The sequence below is a fragment of the Gopherus evgoodei genome, chromosome 1 (assembly GCF_007399415.2).
Source record: "Gopherus evgoodei ecotype Sinaloan lineage chromosome 1, rGopEvg1_v1.p, whole genome shotgun sequence".
Classification (NCBI taxonomy): Eukaryota; Metazoa; Chordata; order Testudines; family Testudinidae; genus Gopherus; species Gopherus evgoodei.
Window position 1 is genome coordinate 309,957,337 of NC_044322.1, and position 17,933 is coordinate 309,975,269.

At 48.8% G+C, this 17,933-nt stretch overlaps 1 protein-coding gene across 6 annotated transcripts in view; it reads right to left on the reverse strand.

The window, feature by feature from the left end:
• TMEM117 (transmembrane protein 117) overlaps nucleotides 1–17,933 on the reverse strand; it is a 464,204-nt gene that overhangs the window by 188,376 nt on the left and 257,895 nt on the right. Inside the window, exon 1 of one of the 6 annotated variants that reach the window (XM_030548915.1) lies at nucleotides 14,528–14,532. The exons of the other annotated variants lie outside the window; for them this stretch is intronic. Coding sequence (XP_030404775.1) covers nucleotides 14,528–14,532 — 5 coding nt within the window. Of the gene's footprint in view, nucleotides 1–14,527; nucleotides 14,533–17,933 lie in introns of those variants that run through there. 6 annotated transcript variants of the gene reach the window in all.

Below are 17,933 nucleotides of genomic sequence, written 5' to 3' on the forward strand. Positions count from 1 at the left end.
GGCTTTATTGAGATCTCAAATAATAATAAAGAACATAAACCTCAGGCACGCCAACCTTTCTTATAAACTGGCCCTATTAATAAGACACACCTTCCACAATGAATTAGCAGAACTTGCTCAACCAATTTCAACAGGTTCTAATGTCTGCAGACAGAGTGGTACCCATATATAGACTCATTAACTCACAAATGCTGAAAGGTCCCTCTCTGAAGGGCTTTATTTAAAAAAATCTGCATAAACATATTTATAATTAATGCAGAATTGACTGCTAATCTGTGCAATTGTGCCAGGACTGGATCACATTGTGAAAACTCCAAGAACTCAAATGAATCCTGGTACCAAATGCAGACTGTTAATCAAATGACAAACCAAATACTAAAAGACAAGCATTATAATACTCAATTAAGCAGCACAAAAAAGCAGGCATCAGAATCTCTGTCAGAAGAAAGAAAGAAAATTCTGGCACCATTTCTTAGGTGTCGAGAAGCAGATTTCACAACTGCAGTGACACGGACATTGAAAGATTATCTGAATGAAACAACTTCAAGAGCATTCACTATAGCTGATGCAGTACATCAGACAGCTTCTCCTGAGGAAATGAAGTATACAATGATCATCACTTTGATACTGTGATCAGGGGAATTTACTACAATAATGTAAATTAATTCAAGAAAATATATCCCACCACACACATCTCCCTGAGGTTTGAGTAGGGAAGTGAGAATTCTCTGAAAAGGTCAGAAATGCATCCTTAAACCTTGCACCAAGGTTGCAAACCCTTCTGATGCAGAAAAAGAAGAATACAACCATAAGGAAGAGGAACAATGTTGAGTTTAAAGTAGGATCTTGGGGATTTAGTAAAGAGAAAGGACTTCATAATGGCTGGTTCTTGGTTGTTCCAGTCAGTCTCCCTCTGAGATCCAGGAGAATAAGGCATGCTGGGAAATAAGTTTATAAACAATATCCCTTTCTCAGTATTGCCAACCCCAAGCATTCAAAAATCATGTCACGCTCTAAATCATGAGACTGGCTTAAAAATAATATTTTTTAAAATAATACATTTGAGATACTTTTTCTCTTCTTTTTTTTGAGCCTTTAAACTTCATATTTTCAAACTTTCTTCCACAACCCTGATGCCTAGAAATTAACTTACTTTTTTTAACAAAAGTAGAAATTCTCAAGTAATCACCTGACACCATGAATCATAGAATTAGCAAAATGTAGGGCTGGGAGGGACCTTGAGAAATCCAGGTCCAGGCCCCTGCACTTAGGCAGAACCTAGCAAACCTAGATCATCCCTGACAGGTGTTTAGAAGACTATTCCATTGTTTTAACTACCCTGTTAGAGTTTTTCCTAATATCTGACCTAAATCTCCCTTGCTGCAGATCTCATTATTTCTTGTCCTATCTTCACTGAGAACAATTAACTAAAGTCTTCCTTATAACAGCCCTTAAAATATTTGAAGACTGTTATCAGGTCCCCCTCAGTCTTCTTTTCCCAGGACTAAATATGCTCATTTTTTGAACCTTTCCCCATAGGTCAGGTTTTCTACACCCTTTATCATTTTTGTTGCTCTCCTCTGGACTCTCTCCAATTTGTCCACATCTTTTTTCAAGTGTGGTGCCAAGAATAGTACCCAGTACTGAAGCTGAGACCTCACCAGTGCCATGTAGAGTGGGACACTTACCTCCCAAGTCTTAAATACAACACTCCTGTTAATACACCCCAGAATATTAACCTTTTTTGCAGCTGCATCACGTTGTTGACTCATTCAGTTTGTGATCCACTATAACCCCTCAATCCCTTTCAGCAGTACCATTAACTAGCCAATTATCCCCCATTTTGTAATTGTGCATTTGATTTTTCCTTTCTATGTGCAGTACTTTGCGCTTGTCTTTATTGAATTTCATCTTACTCATTTCAACCCAATTCTATAATTTGTCAAAGTTGTTTTCAATTCTAATCCTGGCCTCCAGAGTGCTGGCAATCCCTCACAACTTGGTGTCATCTGCAAATTTTACAGCACTACAGCTCCACTTCAGTACCCAAGTCATTAATGCAAATATTGCATAGTACTGGACCTAGGACTGACCTCTGTGGGATGCCATTATATATGCCCTCCCAGTTTGACAGCAAAACACTGATAACTACTCTTTGAGTATGGTCTTTCAATAAGTTATGCAGCCACCTTATTGTACATTTAATCTAGATCACATTTCCCTAGTTTGCTATTCAGAATGTCATGCGGATCTGTGTCAAAAGTCTTACTAAAATCAAAATATATCACATCTACTGCTTCTCCCTTATCCATTGGGCCAGTAACCCTGTCAAAGAAGGAAATTAGGTTGGTTTTGCATGATTTGTTCTTCACAAATCCATGCTGGCTATTACTAATCCAATTATCCTCTAGGATAATTGGTTTTTAATAATTTGTTCCAGTATCTTTCCAGGTATTGAAGTTAGGCTGACTGGTCTATAATTCTTGGGTCTTTTTTGTTCCCCTCTTTAAAGATGGGTACCACGTTTGCCCTTCTCCAGTCCTCTGGTATCTGACCTGTCCACCAGGAGTTCTCCCGTATAATTGCTAGCAGTTCCAAGATGGCTTCAGCTAGTTCCTAAGTACCCTAGGGTGAATTTCATTAAGCTGTGCCAACTTGAATACATGTAATTTATCTAAATATTCTTTAACCTGTTCTTTCCCTATTTTGGCTAGCATTCCTTCCTCCTTATTGTTAATATTAACTGTGTTGAGTATTTGGTCATCATTTTTAGTGAAGACTGAAGCTCAACAGGCATTAAACATCTCGACCTTCTTGATGTCATCAGTTATTAGCTCTCCTTCCCTGCTAAGTAGAGGACCTACACTTTTACTTCATCTTTCTCTTGATCCTAACATAGTTCAAGAACCTTTTCTTATTTTCCTTTTATGTCCCTTGCCAGGTATAACCCATTTTGTGCCTTACCCTTTCTGGTTTTGTCTGTATATGCTTGTGTTATTCTTTTGTACTCCTCCTTAGCAATTCTTCCATGTTTCCACTTTATGTAGATTCCTTTTGAATTTTCAGGTCATTAAAGAGCTTTTGATGGAGCCATATTGGCCTCTTACTACTCTTTCTAGCTTTTTTTCACAGAAAGATAAAAGACGGTTACTCACCTTTGTAACTGTTGTTCTTCGAGATGTGTTGCTCACATCCATTCCAGTTAGGTGTGCGCGCCGCGCGTGCACGTTCGTCGGAAACTTTTTACCCTAGCAACTCCAGTGGGCCGGCAGGTCGCCCCCTGGAGTGGCGCCGCCATGGCGCCCAATATATATCCCTGCCGACCCGCCCGCTCCTCAGTTCCTTCTTGCCGGCTACTCCGACAGTGGGGAAGGAGGGCGGGTGTGGAATGGATGTGAGCAACACATCTCGAAGAACAACAGTTACAAAGGTGAGTAACCGTCTTTTCTTCTTCGAGTGATTGCTCACATCCATTCCAGTTAGGTGACTCCCAAGCCATACCTAGGCGGTGGGGTCGGAGTGAGAAGTCGCGGCCCGGAGCACTGCAGTTCCGAAGGCCGCATCCTCCCTAGACTGCTGGACCAGGGCGTAGTGGGAAGCAAAGGTGTGGACCGATGACCAGGTCGCTGCCCGACAGATCTCCTGGATGGGCACACGGGCTAGGAAAGCCAGCGACGACGCCTGCGCCCTGGTAGAATGCGCAGTCACACGGCCCGTAGGGACCTGGGCCAAGTCATAACAAGTCCTGATACAGGACGTAACCCAAGAGGATATCCTCTGGGAGGAGATAGGAAGACCTTTCATACGATCTGCTACCGCCACGAAAAGTTGGGGGGATTTTCGGAAGGGCTTAGTCCTCTCTATGTAGAACGCGAGAGCCCTACGGACATCCAGCGAGTGGAGCTGCTGCTCCCTGCCTGAGGAGTGAGGTTTTGGGAAAAAAACCGGAAGGAAAATCTCTTGGTTGATATGAAAGGCTGAGACCACCTTGGGCAGAAAAGCAGGGTGTGGCCTCAGCTGCACCTTATCCTTGTGGAAGACCGTATATGGGGGGTCTACCACCAGAGCTCGGAGCTCCGACACCCGTCTAGCTGAGGTGATAGCCACTAGAAAGGCAGTTTTCCAAGAGAGGTAGAGCAGGGAGCAAGTAGCTGACGGCTCAAAGGGGGGCCCCATGAGCCGGGACAACACCAGGTTAAGATCCCAGGTTGGAGCAGGGGGACGGACGTTAGGGAATAAACGTTCCAGCCCTTTAAGGAATCTCGACACCGTCGGGTGAGAAAAAACGGAGCGACCGTCCGCACCCGGGTGAAAGGTGGAGATAGCTGCTAGGTGGACTCGCAACGACGATAAGGCCAGACCTTGCCCTTTGAGGGACAAAACGTAGTCTAAGATTTCGGATACCGAAACTTCCATAGGGCGGAGATTTCTCTCTACGCACCAACAGGAGAAGCGCTTCCATTTCGCAGAATATGTGGCTCTTGTGGACGGTTTTCTACTGCTCAAGAGCACCTCTCTCACAGGCGTAGAGCAGCGCAGCTCGGAACCAGTCAGCCACGCAGGAGCCACGCCGCTAGGTGCAGCGACTGCAGGTCTGGGTGACAGAGGGTCCCGTGGTCCTGGGTAATCAGGTCCGGATGAAGGGGCAGGGGAACTGGGTCGGCTATGGCCAAGTCCAGCAGCATGATGTACCAGTGCTGCCTGGGCCACGCCGGGGCCACCATGATCACGAGAGCCCTGTCCCTGCGCACCTTCAGGAGGACCTTGTGGACCAGAGGGAACGGGGGAAATGCATAGTACAGGTGGGTCGACCACTGGATGAGGAAGGCATCCGCTATCGACCCCGGCTCCCTGCCCTGAAAGGAGCAGAACGCTTGGCACTTCCTGTTCCCCTTGGACGCGAAGAGGTCCACCCGGGGATAACCCCACCTCCGGAAAATGGAGAGAGCGACGTCCGGGCGAAGGGACCACTTGTGTGACAGGAAGGATCTGCTCAATCGATCCGCCAGCGTGTTCCGTACTCCGGGAAGGAAGGAAGCCCTGAGGTGAATGGAGTGGGCTACGCAAAAGTCCCAGAGTCGTATCGCCTCGAGGCACAGGGAGGAGGACCTGGTGCCGCCCTGCTTGTTGATATAATACATGGTCGTCGTGTTGTCCGTGAACACGGCTACACAACGACCCTGAAGCTGATGACAAAACGTTTGGCAAGCAAGGCGGACCGCTCTCAACTCCCTCATGTTGATGTGTAGCCCCACCTCCTCCTCGGACCATAGGCCCTGCGTCCGCAGGGTCCCTAGGTGGGCCCCCCAGCCTAGATCTGAGGCATCCGTTGTCAGGGATACCGAGGGCTGAGACGGGTGAAAGGGAAGACCCGCACACAATACGGACTGGTCCAACCACCAGCCGAGGGAATCTAAGACCTTCTGGGGGATTGTGATTAACATGTCTAACGGTTGCCTTGGCCTGTAATGACTGATAAGCCACAGCTGGAGAGGCCTCATGCGGAGCCGAGCGTAGTCGGTCACAAAAGTGCACGCCGCCATGTGGCCTAACAGGGTTAGACATGTCCTCACTGACGTCAACGGGGCTGACCGCAAGCGTTGAACGATCGCCGCCATGGTCTGGAACCGCTGCCGAGGCAGCGAGGCCCTGCCCACAGTGGCGTCCAGGACGGCCCCGATAAATTCCACCTTCTGAGTGGGCCTCAGGGTGGACTTGTCTGTGTTTATCAAGAGGCCCAGACACGCAAACATGCCGGTGATCACGCGGACATGGCTGTTCACCTGCTGTTCCGACGTGCCCCGAATCAACCAATCGTCCAGATAAGGGAACACGTGGACACGGTTGCGCCGAAGATGCGCCACGACAACTGCCATGCATTTTGTAAACACCCTCGGGGCCGTGGACAGGCCAAACGGGAGGACCGCAAATTGATAATGACGAGCCCCCACAACGAAGCGGAGGAAGCGTCTGTGGCGTGGCCAAATGGCAACGTGGAAATACGCGTCCTGCATGTCGAGGGCGGCGTACCAGTCTCCCGGATCCAGGGATGGAATAATGGTCCCCAGGGATACCATGCGGAACTTCAACTTCACGAGGTATTTGTTGAGCTCTCGCAGGTCGAGGATAGGCCTGAGGCCCCCCTTGGCCTTGGGGATCAGAAAATAGCGGGAATAAAACCCCTTGCCTTTCTCGTTTTCGGGAACCGCCTCTATAGCTCCTTTGCTGAGGAGCGTCTGCACCTCCTGCCGAAGGAATTGCTCGTGAGAGGGGTCCCTGAAGAGGGACGAGGAAGGAGGGCGGGAAGGAGGAAACGAAACAAACTGCAGGCGGTACCCCGTCTGCACCACGCTTAAGACCCAGCGGTCCGATGTTATTTGGGACCACGCCGGGAGGAAAAACGAAAGGCGGTTGGAAAACGGGGGGGAAGGATCCATAGGGGAAACTGTTACTGCGCCCTCGAGCGCACCTTCAAAATGAAGGCTTAGGACCAGGCGGGGGTTTTGAGGAGCCTTGGTTCTGCCCCCCTTGGTTCCCCGACTGCCTGCGCCTCCCGTTCCTGCCGCGGCGCCTGTAAAGGTCCTGCCGCTGGCGGAACTGGGAAAACGGCCTGCGTTGTTGTTGTTGTTGTTGTTGCGGCCGGAAGGATCTACGCTGCGTCACGGGAGTGTGCATCCCGAGGGACCGCATAACGACTCGGTTGTCTTTCAGACTCTTGAGTCTGGGGTCTGTTTTGTCAGAAAATAGGCCCTGGCCTTCGAAAGGAAGGTCTTGTATAGTATGCTGGAGTTCCGGCGGAAGGCCGGAAACCTGCAGCCAGGAGATGCGACGCATCGTAACTCCTGACGCAAGGGTACGGGCAGCCGAGTCCGCAGCGTCCAAGGAGGCTTGCAAGGCCGTGCGTGCGACCTTCTTGCCCTCGTCCAAGATGGCCGTGAACTCTTGGCGAGCATCCTGTGGCAGCAGCTCCTTAAATTTGTCCACTGCCACCCAGGAATCAAAGGCATATCTGCTCAGCAGGGCCTGCTGGTTGGAGACCCTGAGCTGCAGCGCCCCAGCCGAATACACCTTACGGCCAAGGAGGTCCATCCGCCTGGCCTCTCTGGACTTGGGGGCCGGAGCCTCCTGGCCGTGACGCTCCCTATCGTTCACCGATTGCACTACCAGTGAACCGGGAGTGGGGTGAACATGTAGATATTCATAGCCCCTAGAAGGGGCCATGTACTTTCTCTCGACTCCTTTCGCTGTCGGAGGGGTGGAGGCCGGGGACTGCCAGATAGTATTGGCATTGGCCTGGATGGTCCGTATAAAGGGCAGGGCGACCCTGGTGGGAGCATCAGAAGAGAGGATGGTAACAATTGGGTCCTCTATCTCCGAGACCTCCTCTGCCTGCAGATTCAGGTTTTGAGCCAATCGCCTGAGGAGGTCCTGGTGCGCCCTAAGATCCAGCGGGGGGGGACTGTTGGAGGAGGTACCCGCCACCGCCTCATCCGCGGAGGAGGATGATGAGACCCCAGGCACAATAGTGTCCAACTGAGGGTCTTCCTCAGCCCTCGCCTCTGTCTCCGGAGCCACAGCGGAGTCCTGCTGTTTGGACCCTTCGTCCCCTTCCGGGGAGGGAGGGGGGCGAGACAAGGAGGCTTCAGGGGCCCTACGCTCCGCAGTCGCCGGCCTAGCAGGGAGCTGCTGGGGGCCCTGGGCCTGATGGTACGCCCAGGGTGTCCAGAATCCCCACTGTTGAGGGCCTTGGTCCTGCAGCGGCGGATCAGCAAACAGCGCCGCCTGCCGGTCGGTGCCCAGCGCATAGCCGCTGTCCGCCTGGGAGGATACGGACGGCTGCCTCGAGGGCCACGGTGGGGCCGACCCTGGATAGTACGGGTCTGCGCGGGCCGGCACGGAGGATCGTCTCGGTGCCGGGGACCGGTGCCGGGAGTCATATCGGTGCCGGGAGCGGGACCGGGACCGGGATCTGTCATGGTGCCGGGCGCCGCTTCGGTGCCGGGCGCCGCTTCGGTGCCGGGACCTACTACCAGCTCGGTGCCGGGAGATCGACCGGGACCGGGACCTGCCACCAGCTCGGTGCCGGGAGGTCGACCGGGACCTGCCACCAGCTCGGTGCCGGGAGGTCGAGCGAGATCGGGACCGGGACCGGGATCTGCCACCAGCTCGGTGCCGGGAGGTCGACCGGTGCGGCGAGTAGCGTCGGGACCTGCTCCTGGAGTCGCGGTGCCGGTGTCGGCTGGAGCCTGACCGCGACCGTCTCGATGCCGACCGGTGCCGCGAGTGCGACCGGTACCGCTGAGGGGAGCGGTGCCGGGACTGCGAGCGGCGTCGGGATCTGGAGCGCCCAAGACGTCGGGACCTGGATCGGGAACGACTGTCTGTGGGCGGTGCCGACATCATGTGCTTGCCTCTGGACGCGACCCGCACCGGAGGTACCGGGGGTGGCAGCCGAGTAGGCTCCGTCAGGGCAATAAGGTCCCGAGCCGAGGCGAAGTTCTCCGGTGTGGATGGGACCACTATCTCAACCCCAGATCTCATGGGGGAGCTCGGCGGCACCGGACTCAACGGACCCGCCGGGCCCGGAGTCAACGGTGCTAACGGTGCCGGCGGCGCCGCGGCCGATGTCGAGGCCGGGCGCTCTAGCCGGGTCTGCCTGGCCGGAGTATTAGACTTCGACGGCCTTGGCTCTGGCTCCAGTGCCGGAGAGGGTCGGTGCCGAGGAGTCTTCTCGGTGCCGGAGCGATCCGGTGCCGGTGCCGATACCACGGTCTGCGAAGCCGTCGGGTCAAGTGCCGCCTCCATCAGGAGAGTTCGGAGCCTTTGATCCCTCTCCTTCTTTGTCCTCGGCTTAAAGGCCTTACAGATGCGGCACTTGTCAGATCTGTGCGATTCCCCGAGGCACTTCAGGCACGCTTCGTGGGGATCGCTGGTAGGCATGGGCTTCTTGCAGGCCGCACACTGCTTGAAGCCCGGCGAACCAGGCATGAGCCCGGTGCCGGGTGCCGGGAAGGGCTAAGCCCCCGGCGAAGAAGTAGTTTACAACTAATTAACTTAACTATCAACTTAACAGACTATTTAACAACTGTAATAGAACTAGAGAATAACAATAGATAACGATAGATAACTAGGAGAGCTAGGGACGTGGAGGACAGCTATGCCGCGCTCCACAGTTCCAACGACCGACACGGCGGTAAGAAGGAACTGAGGAGCGGGCGGGCCGGCAGGGATATATATTGGGCGCCATGGCGGCGCCACTCCAGGGGGCGACCTGCCGGCCCACTGGAGTTGCTAGGGTAAAAAGTTTCCGACGAACGTGCACGCGCGGCGCGCACACCTAACTGGAATGGATGTGAGCAATCACTCGAAGAAGAATTTGCCGTTGTGCCTTTAATATTGTCTCCTTGAGAAACTGCCAGCTCTCCTGAACTCCTTTTTCACCTGGATTTTCTTCCCATGGGACCTTACCTACCATTTCTCTGAGTTTCTTAAAGTATGCTTCAGCTGTGGCTTTAAAAAGAACAGAAACTTTCTTGAGATTCATGGTAAAATTGTGAATGGTGACAATAATGCCCAAATATGGAGAAAGACCTAGAAGGTGCCAGGGTGTACTGATGGCCCCTTGGAAGCTGAAGTCAAGCAAATCGATTTGCTTTATTTTTGGTTTTGTCCTCATCATTTGGCTTTGTATCAATTTTGGGCCAGGCACCTCAAAAACAGAGCTTTAGTCAGAATATTTTTTGTTGTTTCAGAGTAGGGGAAATATAAAGTCTGCAGTCAACTGGTTGCATAAAATAAAGTGTGGAGCACCCAGGAAGGAGAACTTTTCAGCTCACCAATTTCAAAGTGCCATTTTCTATCCGACCTGCAACAGTAGCCAAAAGTATTTCCATTTTATCACACAAACACACACACACACCCCTACATGCTGTAAATATATAATAATCTGGTGTAAATGATGCACTTGATTTTAAAAATAATTAAGGCCTAATTTAGATATAATGTAGAGGAGTATCAAATTGTGAATTATAATTAAAGTTATAAATTATTATAAAGATGCTATTAAGCAATATAACCTGTATATATTTTTAGCTCTATTCATTAACTACAAATGAAATAAAGAACAACTTCATCTGAAATATCAGGAATATCTGGCTTTGCTATTGCTTCATTAGAAATGACAACAGAAGTACACTACTTTCTATTCCTTTTTAATGCTAGTGGCATAAAATTATTCTGTTTCTTTTATGTTCTACTTGAACAATTTTCATTTGAGAACACAACAAAATAGGGGACCGCAGAAATTTGGCCACTATTAGGAATACAAATGTTTATTTGGTTTCAATTACTGCGGCTGAGAGATATTCTCAATTTTCAAAGTTTAATTTAATTAAAATGCACATTTTCTTTAAAGTACACTGCACCATTATTTGACCTCGAAGGATACATTTGCACAGTTCTGCACAAGCGATTAACTTTAACATAGCAAAATCCTCATGTGCATGGAAAGACGCAAGTTTGAGACAAAATTCTCCTTTGCAGGATTCAAACTGATCTCCACTGATGCTCACCACTAGTGATAGCAATGGTGGAAAGTATGTAATGTAGATGGGGATTTTTACCAACATGCCAACCAACTCTGCTTACAGCTCAGAGCAGGGTGAGATGAGACAGTGGTTAAAAAAACCTTACCCTATGTACATTACAGCTTCCATCAGCTGCCATTGATGGAGCTGCACCAGTGGCGAATCATGGGTCCCTCTTTTGGTAGTGCAGATAAGGCAGTAAAGGACAGAGGTACCTCTTCACCTATGACCAAACACTTAGACTGGACACTCAGATATCATTTTTTTGGGCAAATAAGAATCTGAAAATCTAGATGGTGGGGAAAAATATCAAGAGAAAGTTTTTATAGTATGGTCAGTGCTCTTTTATAGTATCATCAGTGCTTTATGATTCCACATCCACAGAATTTGACACAGAATCTACTCTCTGCTTCCGAATTGTACTTCACAATCCAAGCTTTTCTTTAAAAAAAGCTCCTAGCGCTCCAAGTTGTGGAGAAACTCTTCCAAATGTGAAACAAATACAAAATGATGCAATCGTGTCTGACAGCCTCAAGCAATAGTTCTGAGAGCCATGAATTTATCTCAATTGGGAGTTATATTTTCAACATTTGGTTTCAAAGTTAAGTGCCAATATTTTTAACTATTTAGGAGAAATTTCCCATTAATGTGTTTATCTTGCAGCTTCAAACTTCCTTCTGCTCCTTCCCAGGTGCCAGAAAATCAATCTTCTACTCCTTAGTTGCCTGAACTTCCTGCTTCTCTCACCCCTCACAATGCTGTTCTGTATTTTCATGCAAAATATGAAGCACAATGAAAATCGAAAAAAGGGGAGACAATGTAATACCGATATTAAATCCAGTTTATGACACATGGGGGAATGCTGCATTGACCGTATTATTCATTTTCATATTTAATTCACTACAACCCTCATGTTTTAAATTTATCGGATGCTGCCACAGAATCTGCAGCCTGAATTGGAGCTTTGCAGGATGAAGACTCCATGCTGCAGAAGTTACATCTAGTTTGCTGCAGAGTACTGGGGCTTTCATTGTCAGCGGTCTGTGGAGGACAGAACTACATTGTCACAATAGGGTTGAAGTGAGGAACCCACAACTAAACCAGGTGATCTGAATATTCCATAAGATACCAGAGTGTTCTGATATTCACCCTCTAGTATGCACCCCAGCTGGAGCCAGGCCAGCCAAGCTAACAAAGATAGTGTTACCATTGCCTCATATTCATGTTTTAGGGCAGTATTCATAGACATAGAATTCTCTCCAAAGCCATCCAACATACATATTTCAAAAAACAATAGGAATTTCTCTCCAGTTCCCCAACTCTTGGAAGGCACTGTAAGAACCAGAACAGAAGCTTAAGAGAAAGGTGCGATATAATTTCAGTGCAGATATAATATCTTGACATCACAAAACAGAGGTACTTATCTCCCCTTCTCCAAAAACAAAAAACACCAGAAAAAAGCAAAGTGAACTGGTCAAGCAAAAGTCTGACAGCAAGAGAACATGGAGTTGCTGCCCTATTGGCATAATAGGCAGTGAAATACATCTCACCATGGAAAGCCTGCAAAAGTTTATGCATCCCTTCACCCCAATGTACTATTATTATTTATTTGTACTGCAGTAGCACCTAGAACCAATCAGTCTGGGACCAGGATATCATTGTGATAGCAACTGCACAAATGTCATCATTGACCAGGGGCTGCAAAGCACCACTTAAAGTGTGTGGGTGGGCATCGATTTCCTCTTCCACCTCTTATCCTCCTCTTCCCGTCTCAGGCTCACCACCACCACTAGCACATGGTGATCCATGACACCCCTAATCCATGAGCCTCTACTCCCACCTCCCCAAATTTGAGCAAGTGGCATTGTGGCTCATGGGGTTGCAGACCCATTCAGCCTGACCACTTTTTGGTTGGGCCAAACCTATGACTGCGTGGCCCTCCCGGCTCCACGACGTACAAAATGACAGTCCCTGCTCCAGAGATCCTACAATCTACTGTATGATGAAAAACATTGTCTCAATAAAGCCATGAACGGAGAAAGAGAAGATAACAGTAATACAATGAGAATTAGCAGCGATCAGCCATTATTAATTATTTTGTATGTATCATGGCAGAGCTGAGTTTTAAAAAGGAATTTGGAGGTTTTATTAATCCTAGATACTTACATGGCCTCTGCTGCTATAGTACCTGAGCACCTCACAACACACCTGCAAGGCAGGGAAGTGTTATTAAGCCCATTTTAGAGGCAGAAAACTGAGGCACGCAGCAACTAAATGACATGACCAACATCACACAGAGTCAGTGGCAGACCAGGAAATTGAACCCAGGTCCATGTTTTCAAGGCTAATGGCCTAGCTTCTGGGCTATCCTTTTTCTCTCCAAAATAGCCTACTGCAGTTATGGATATCAGTGGGAAGAAGAGGTGAGGGAATAACTGATTTTTCAGTACGGTGCCATTTCAAACCAAAGCTGATTTTTTGTTGTTATTTTTCTTGCCAAAACAAAAAAACTGAAAATATTTTGTTCCAGTCAATCTGACTTTTCAGTCTATTTTTAAAAAACTTACAGCTGACATTTCCAACATTCAGTTTTCTCACTGAAACTCTTCCCCGAATTCGACCTAGTTTTGTTCATAGTTTCAATGCACCCCAAAAATGCATTTTTCAGAGTATTTACTATGTGCCAAAAAAGTTTTACCCAGCTCTAATAGGAAGCTCGTCTTATGCATAAGAGCCAGCATGGGAGAAAGTGCGAAGATGTTTGATAGTATCACAAAGCTCCTCCTCTACCTTGGTGGGTCCTGTGCTTATTGGTGGATTTGTTGGCCTCAGAGATCTTCCCCTCTGGTGGAACCCACAGTCCGGGTCAACTCCTCCTGTGTCTGATCAGGAGTTGGGAGGTTTGGGGAGAACCCGGGCCCACCTTCTACTCTGGGTTCCAGCCCAGGGCCCTGTGGATTGCAGCTGTCTATAGTGACTCCTGTAACAGCTGCATGACAGCTACAACTCCCTGGGCTACTTCCCCATGGCCTCCTCCAAACACCTTCTTTATCCTCACCACAGGACCTTCCTCCGGGTGTCTGATAATGCTTGTACTCCTTAGTCCTCCAGCAGCACACCCTCTCACTCTCAGCTCCTTGTGCCTCTTGCTCCCAGCTCCTCACATGCGCACCACAACCTGAAGTGAGCTCCCTTTTTAAACCCAGGTGCCCTGATTAGCCTGCCTTGTTTCCAGAAAGTTCCTGATTGTTCTGGAACCTTCCCTGTTACTTTACCCAGGGAAAGGAGACCTACTTAACCTGGGGTTAATACATCTGCCTTCTATCACTCTCCTGTAGTCCTGTCCATGCTCTGGTACCGGCTCAACACCCTGGTCCCGGCCCCGGGTTTCCTGGCCAAACTCTGGACAATGATTCTGGAGTTCTTTTGGCCAGGGATGCACTGGGTCTCTGCAGGGGTCCTCCACCTGCCCCTGGAGGAGGGGGGACAGGGCCTGAAGTGCCTCCACACTCAGGTCCATGTCTTCAGCCTCCAGGCCCTGCAGAGGCTCCTGTATGGTGCAGGTAGCCCGATGTGGAGCATATTGGCGCACGCCTTCCTCCGCCGCTTCCGAGGGCTCCGATACAACCGGCAGCTCTTTTACCTTCATCCGAGAGGTCTTCCGCGAGACCTCGCCAGGCTGCCGGTCTTCTACCAAGACCTCCTCCAGACTTGGAAGCTCTTTTCAATGACCAGGTCCGTGGTGGCCACCGTGGGGGCCGATCTCCTCGCGGAGCCCCTGCTACACAATCCCCAGCTTCATGTGCAGGTGGCGGAGTCCTCCACAGTGCGCCAGAGGCTGGTCTTGGCGGGAGTCACCAGGGTCGGAGACCTCCTGGACTACGACCAGGGAGACTGGCTGGATCCCCTGACGCTCGCTTATCGCATGGGGCTCTCCAGACCTCATACTCCCCAGCGTGTACTTCAGGAGGTGAAGGCCACTTTACTGCCTGTTGCTCAGGCTTACCTCGACCGGGTCCTGCGAGAGGGAACGCCCTGCCCACCCTCCACCCCAGGCCCTGTGGACATTTTTATAGGGCCCTTGCCCCATGGACCCAATCGGCCCCCTCACCCTTTCACTGCAAGCTGGCTGCACGATCTGCAGTCCATTCTGTTCTAGGCTGTGCAATGGAAACACCTGTACATGCTCGTGCTCCACACTCTCCACTACCTCACCCTCGCATCCCGCCTCGATACCAAATGGCGGGACCTTCTGCCACCTCTCGAGGGTGAGAGGCCCCGGTGGGCCAGCTTATACTCTGCCCTGGTCCCGAAGCCCACCAGGGATGTCAGTTGGCGGCGCCTTCATGGGGCCGTGAGCACGGGTGTGTACTTCGCGCAGTTTATCCCTGTCCCCAACACCTGCCCTTTTTGTGGCATGAAAGAGACCCTTGTGCACATTTATTTAGAGTGCACCAGATTGCAGTCCCTGTTCCGGCTCCTCTTGAACCTTTTATTGCATTTTTGGTTGCACTTTTTCCCTCACCTGTTTATCTACGCACTCCCCATCCATGGCCCCACAAATTTGCGGGATCTCCTTGTCAACCTCCTCTTGGCCCTGGCCAAACTAGCCATCTACAAAACAGGGAGAGGAGGTTGGCTGACGGGATTTCCTGCAACTATGGGGCCTATTTCTGCTCCTCCATCCGTTCACGCATCCGGGAAGAGTTCCTCTGGGCGGCGTCCACTGGCTCCCTTGATGCCTTCGAGGAGCAGTGGGCGTTGTCTGGGGTTCTCTGCTCGGTGTCCCCATCAGGATCCCTTCATTTAGCCCTATGACCTCACTCCCGATCCTGTTTTTTCATTAGTTGTCCCACATAATTATTTGGTGTCACGGACCTGTGGATCCTCCCCTTAGGCTAGGGGGAGGTCCTTTACAAGTGGGCGGGCTTTGCCCGCCCACCTCCTGGATACCAATATGACCCTGTCACAACAGGAAACTTGATTAATGTCAGATGTAGGCTTGCAGTGGATATGACTTGGGACATTTGACCCTTTGAATTCCAAAAGCAGAAGAACATCTATACTCTCAAAATTCCTATCCTCCCCATTCACGCCAGTAACATTTTGAATGGCATCAACTGCTTTTGGTTTATTCTTGCAGTTTGGTACCACCTAATTTATACATTATTCAACATTTTTTGGTATTTTTACTACATTTGTATAATATACTTTATTTCATTTATGTTTTGTTTAGTCAGACAATAAAAACGTAGCTGCAGATTTCACTTGGTTTGTTACTGATGAGAACAAGGGATTCCACTGCCAAGTCAAGGACAGACTGCCAAATGCCCTCCAAATACTGCTGTGCTAATAGGTGAACTCTTCACATAAATATCCAAAGCTCATTCCTTTTCCAAATGAGTAAGTTCTTTCACCCCAGCTGTTTTGAGCAGAAAGGACTCTTCAGCTCAAGTACAAGTTCTTCCACTGAAAAGATAAAATAAAGGGGTCAGGGGCTGGCCATTATTCACAAAGCCACTTTTAGCAGTGTGGGAGGGTGTTAAGAGGTTTTCTCACTGCTAAATACTGCAAATTGCTTAGCAAGTCATAAAACAATTGAAAAGAACTGTTTCTCTTTCTAATACCTCTTTTAATGGGCTAGTAAGCTTCTGTAGTTTATTTCATGCAACTCAGTCACTGGCAGGTCCATTGAAGTCACACATCTCGTTTAATTTGTTGCTTTTGGTTTTCACTATATACAGTGATATCAAAAATGGACCAGAATCCTGTCAGAGCTGCCATATTAATCTGGTTTTCAGGAATAAAGAATTATATTTTGTTGTCAAGATAGGAATTACCACCTGGTTGAATATAACACCAGGAAAGGGTATGTGGAGCTTTGCATGTGCTATTGAGCGTGCTGGGTTGTTTATTACTAGATATATATAAATTAAAACAAAAGGGGTTACTTTATTGTACACCATCCTTTTTGGCACCTTTTGTCTATTTGTATATTCTGAGCTACAAACCTACGTGAGCTCCTGGCAGTGGACGCTTTCTAGGATGATGTGTTGAACCCAAACTTTAGGTCCTATGTAGGGTGACCAGATGTCCCGATTTTATAGAGACAGTCCCAATATTTGGGACTTTTTCTTTTATAGGCTTCTATTATCGCCCAGGCCCTGTCCCAATTTTTCACACTTGCTGTTTGGTCACCCTAATCCCATGTGCTCTTGGCTTTCTGGGGCTGTGCAGAGTTTAGGCACTGTCTCTTTGGACTGTGTCCAGGCACTCACTCCAGGTACTGAGCCCATGTCTGACAGTCCAATTGGCTCGGTCCTGAAACAAGTGCCAGCTCTCCCAAGCCTCCCCAGTAGTTGATGCATGTTCTCAGAGTTCCACAAAGGCTGTGGACCCCCAGGTTTATTGTTTCCCTCTTTGAGGACTATGTGACCGTGAAAACAAGTACTGCATTGTTCCTGCAAAGGAATTTCTAAACACACACTTTACTCTTACTTACTTCAGCACAAGACCAATATAGAACTAAACCTGCACCCAACGACAAAAACCAAAACAAAACCTGCACCCAAATCCTGCTTTAGTTTCCTCACTACTCCAAGAGCCCTTTCAATTTGGTCAGTGTCTGTCAGGGATCCACAATTCTCCCTTCTGCTTCTTAGCCTTCTCTGCTTCCAGTCCTGGTTTGCTCCCCTGTCTCTCTCAGGACGAGTCATGACAGAGCCTCCCTTTTATAAAGTTGTAGTTTGCTTTGTCAGGTGACCACTCTCAGTGACTTCAAACCTCTCTTCAGATGATCCACTGGTTGGCGACCAGGTCACTTGGAAGAGTGGGTTTCCCTGGGGTTAGTCAGCTCACTGTCCTGCTAGTGCAAGGTTATTCAATTGCTGACAGTCCTTATTGATGTACCACTCAGAGGCAGACACCCAGGTGCCAGTCCAGGGCCAGCCTTAGCATTTATGGTGCCCTAGGCGAGATTATTAAACTGGTGCACCTGTGCCTGATCTGCTCTTAGCAACACAAACATAAGCTTATAGTATTGGAAAACTTGCCACATTCACATTATTAAAACCAGTTTAACTTAATTAAGCACACTGTAATGCTGATGGACTAGCACTAAAGAAGCAGCACAACAGAAAAAATTCTGATATGACAGAATGATGCAAATAATATATTTTTTTTAATTTATCAAAATTTTATTGGAAATTTATATGAAGAGGTATTGAAACAAAGATTTGTTTTTAATTAAAAGCAATCTTTCTGGCTTTTTTGGCTGCAAAATCAGTAATAATGTCATCGTATGACAAAGACAAAGTCGTGTCTTGTTCGATCGCAAGAATAGCAAGA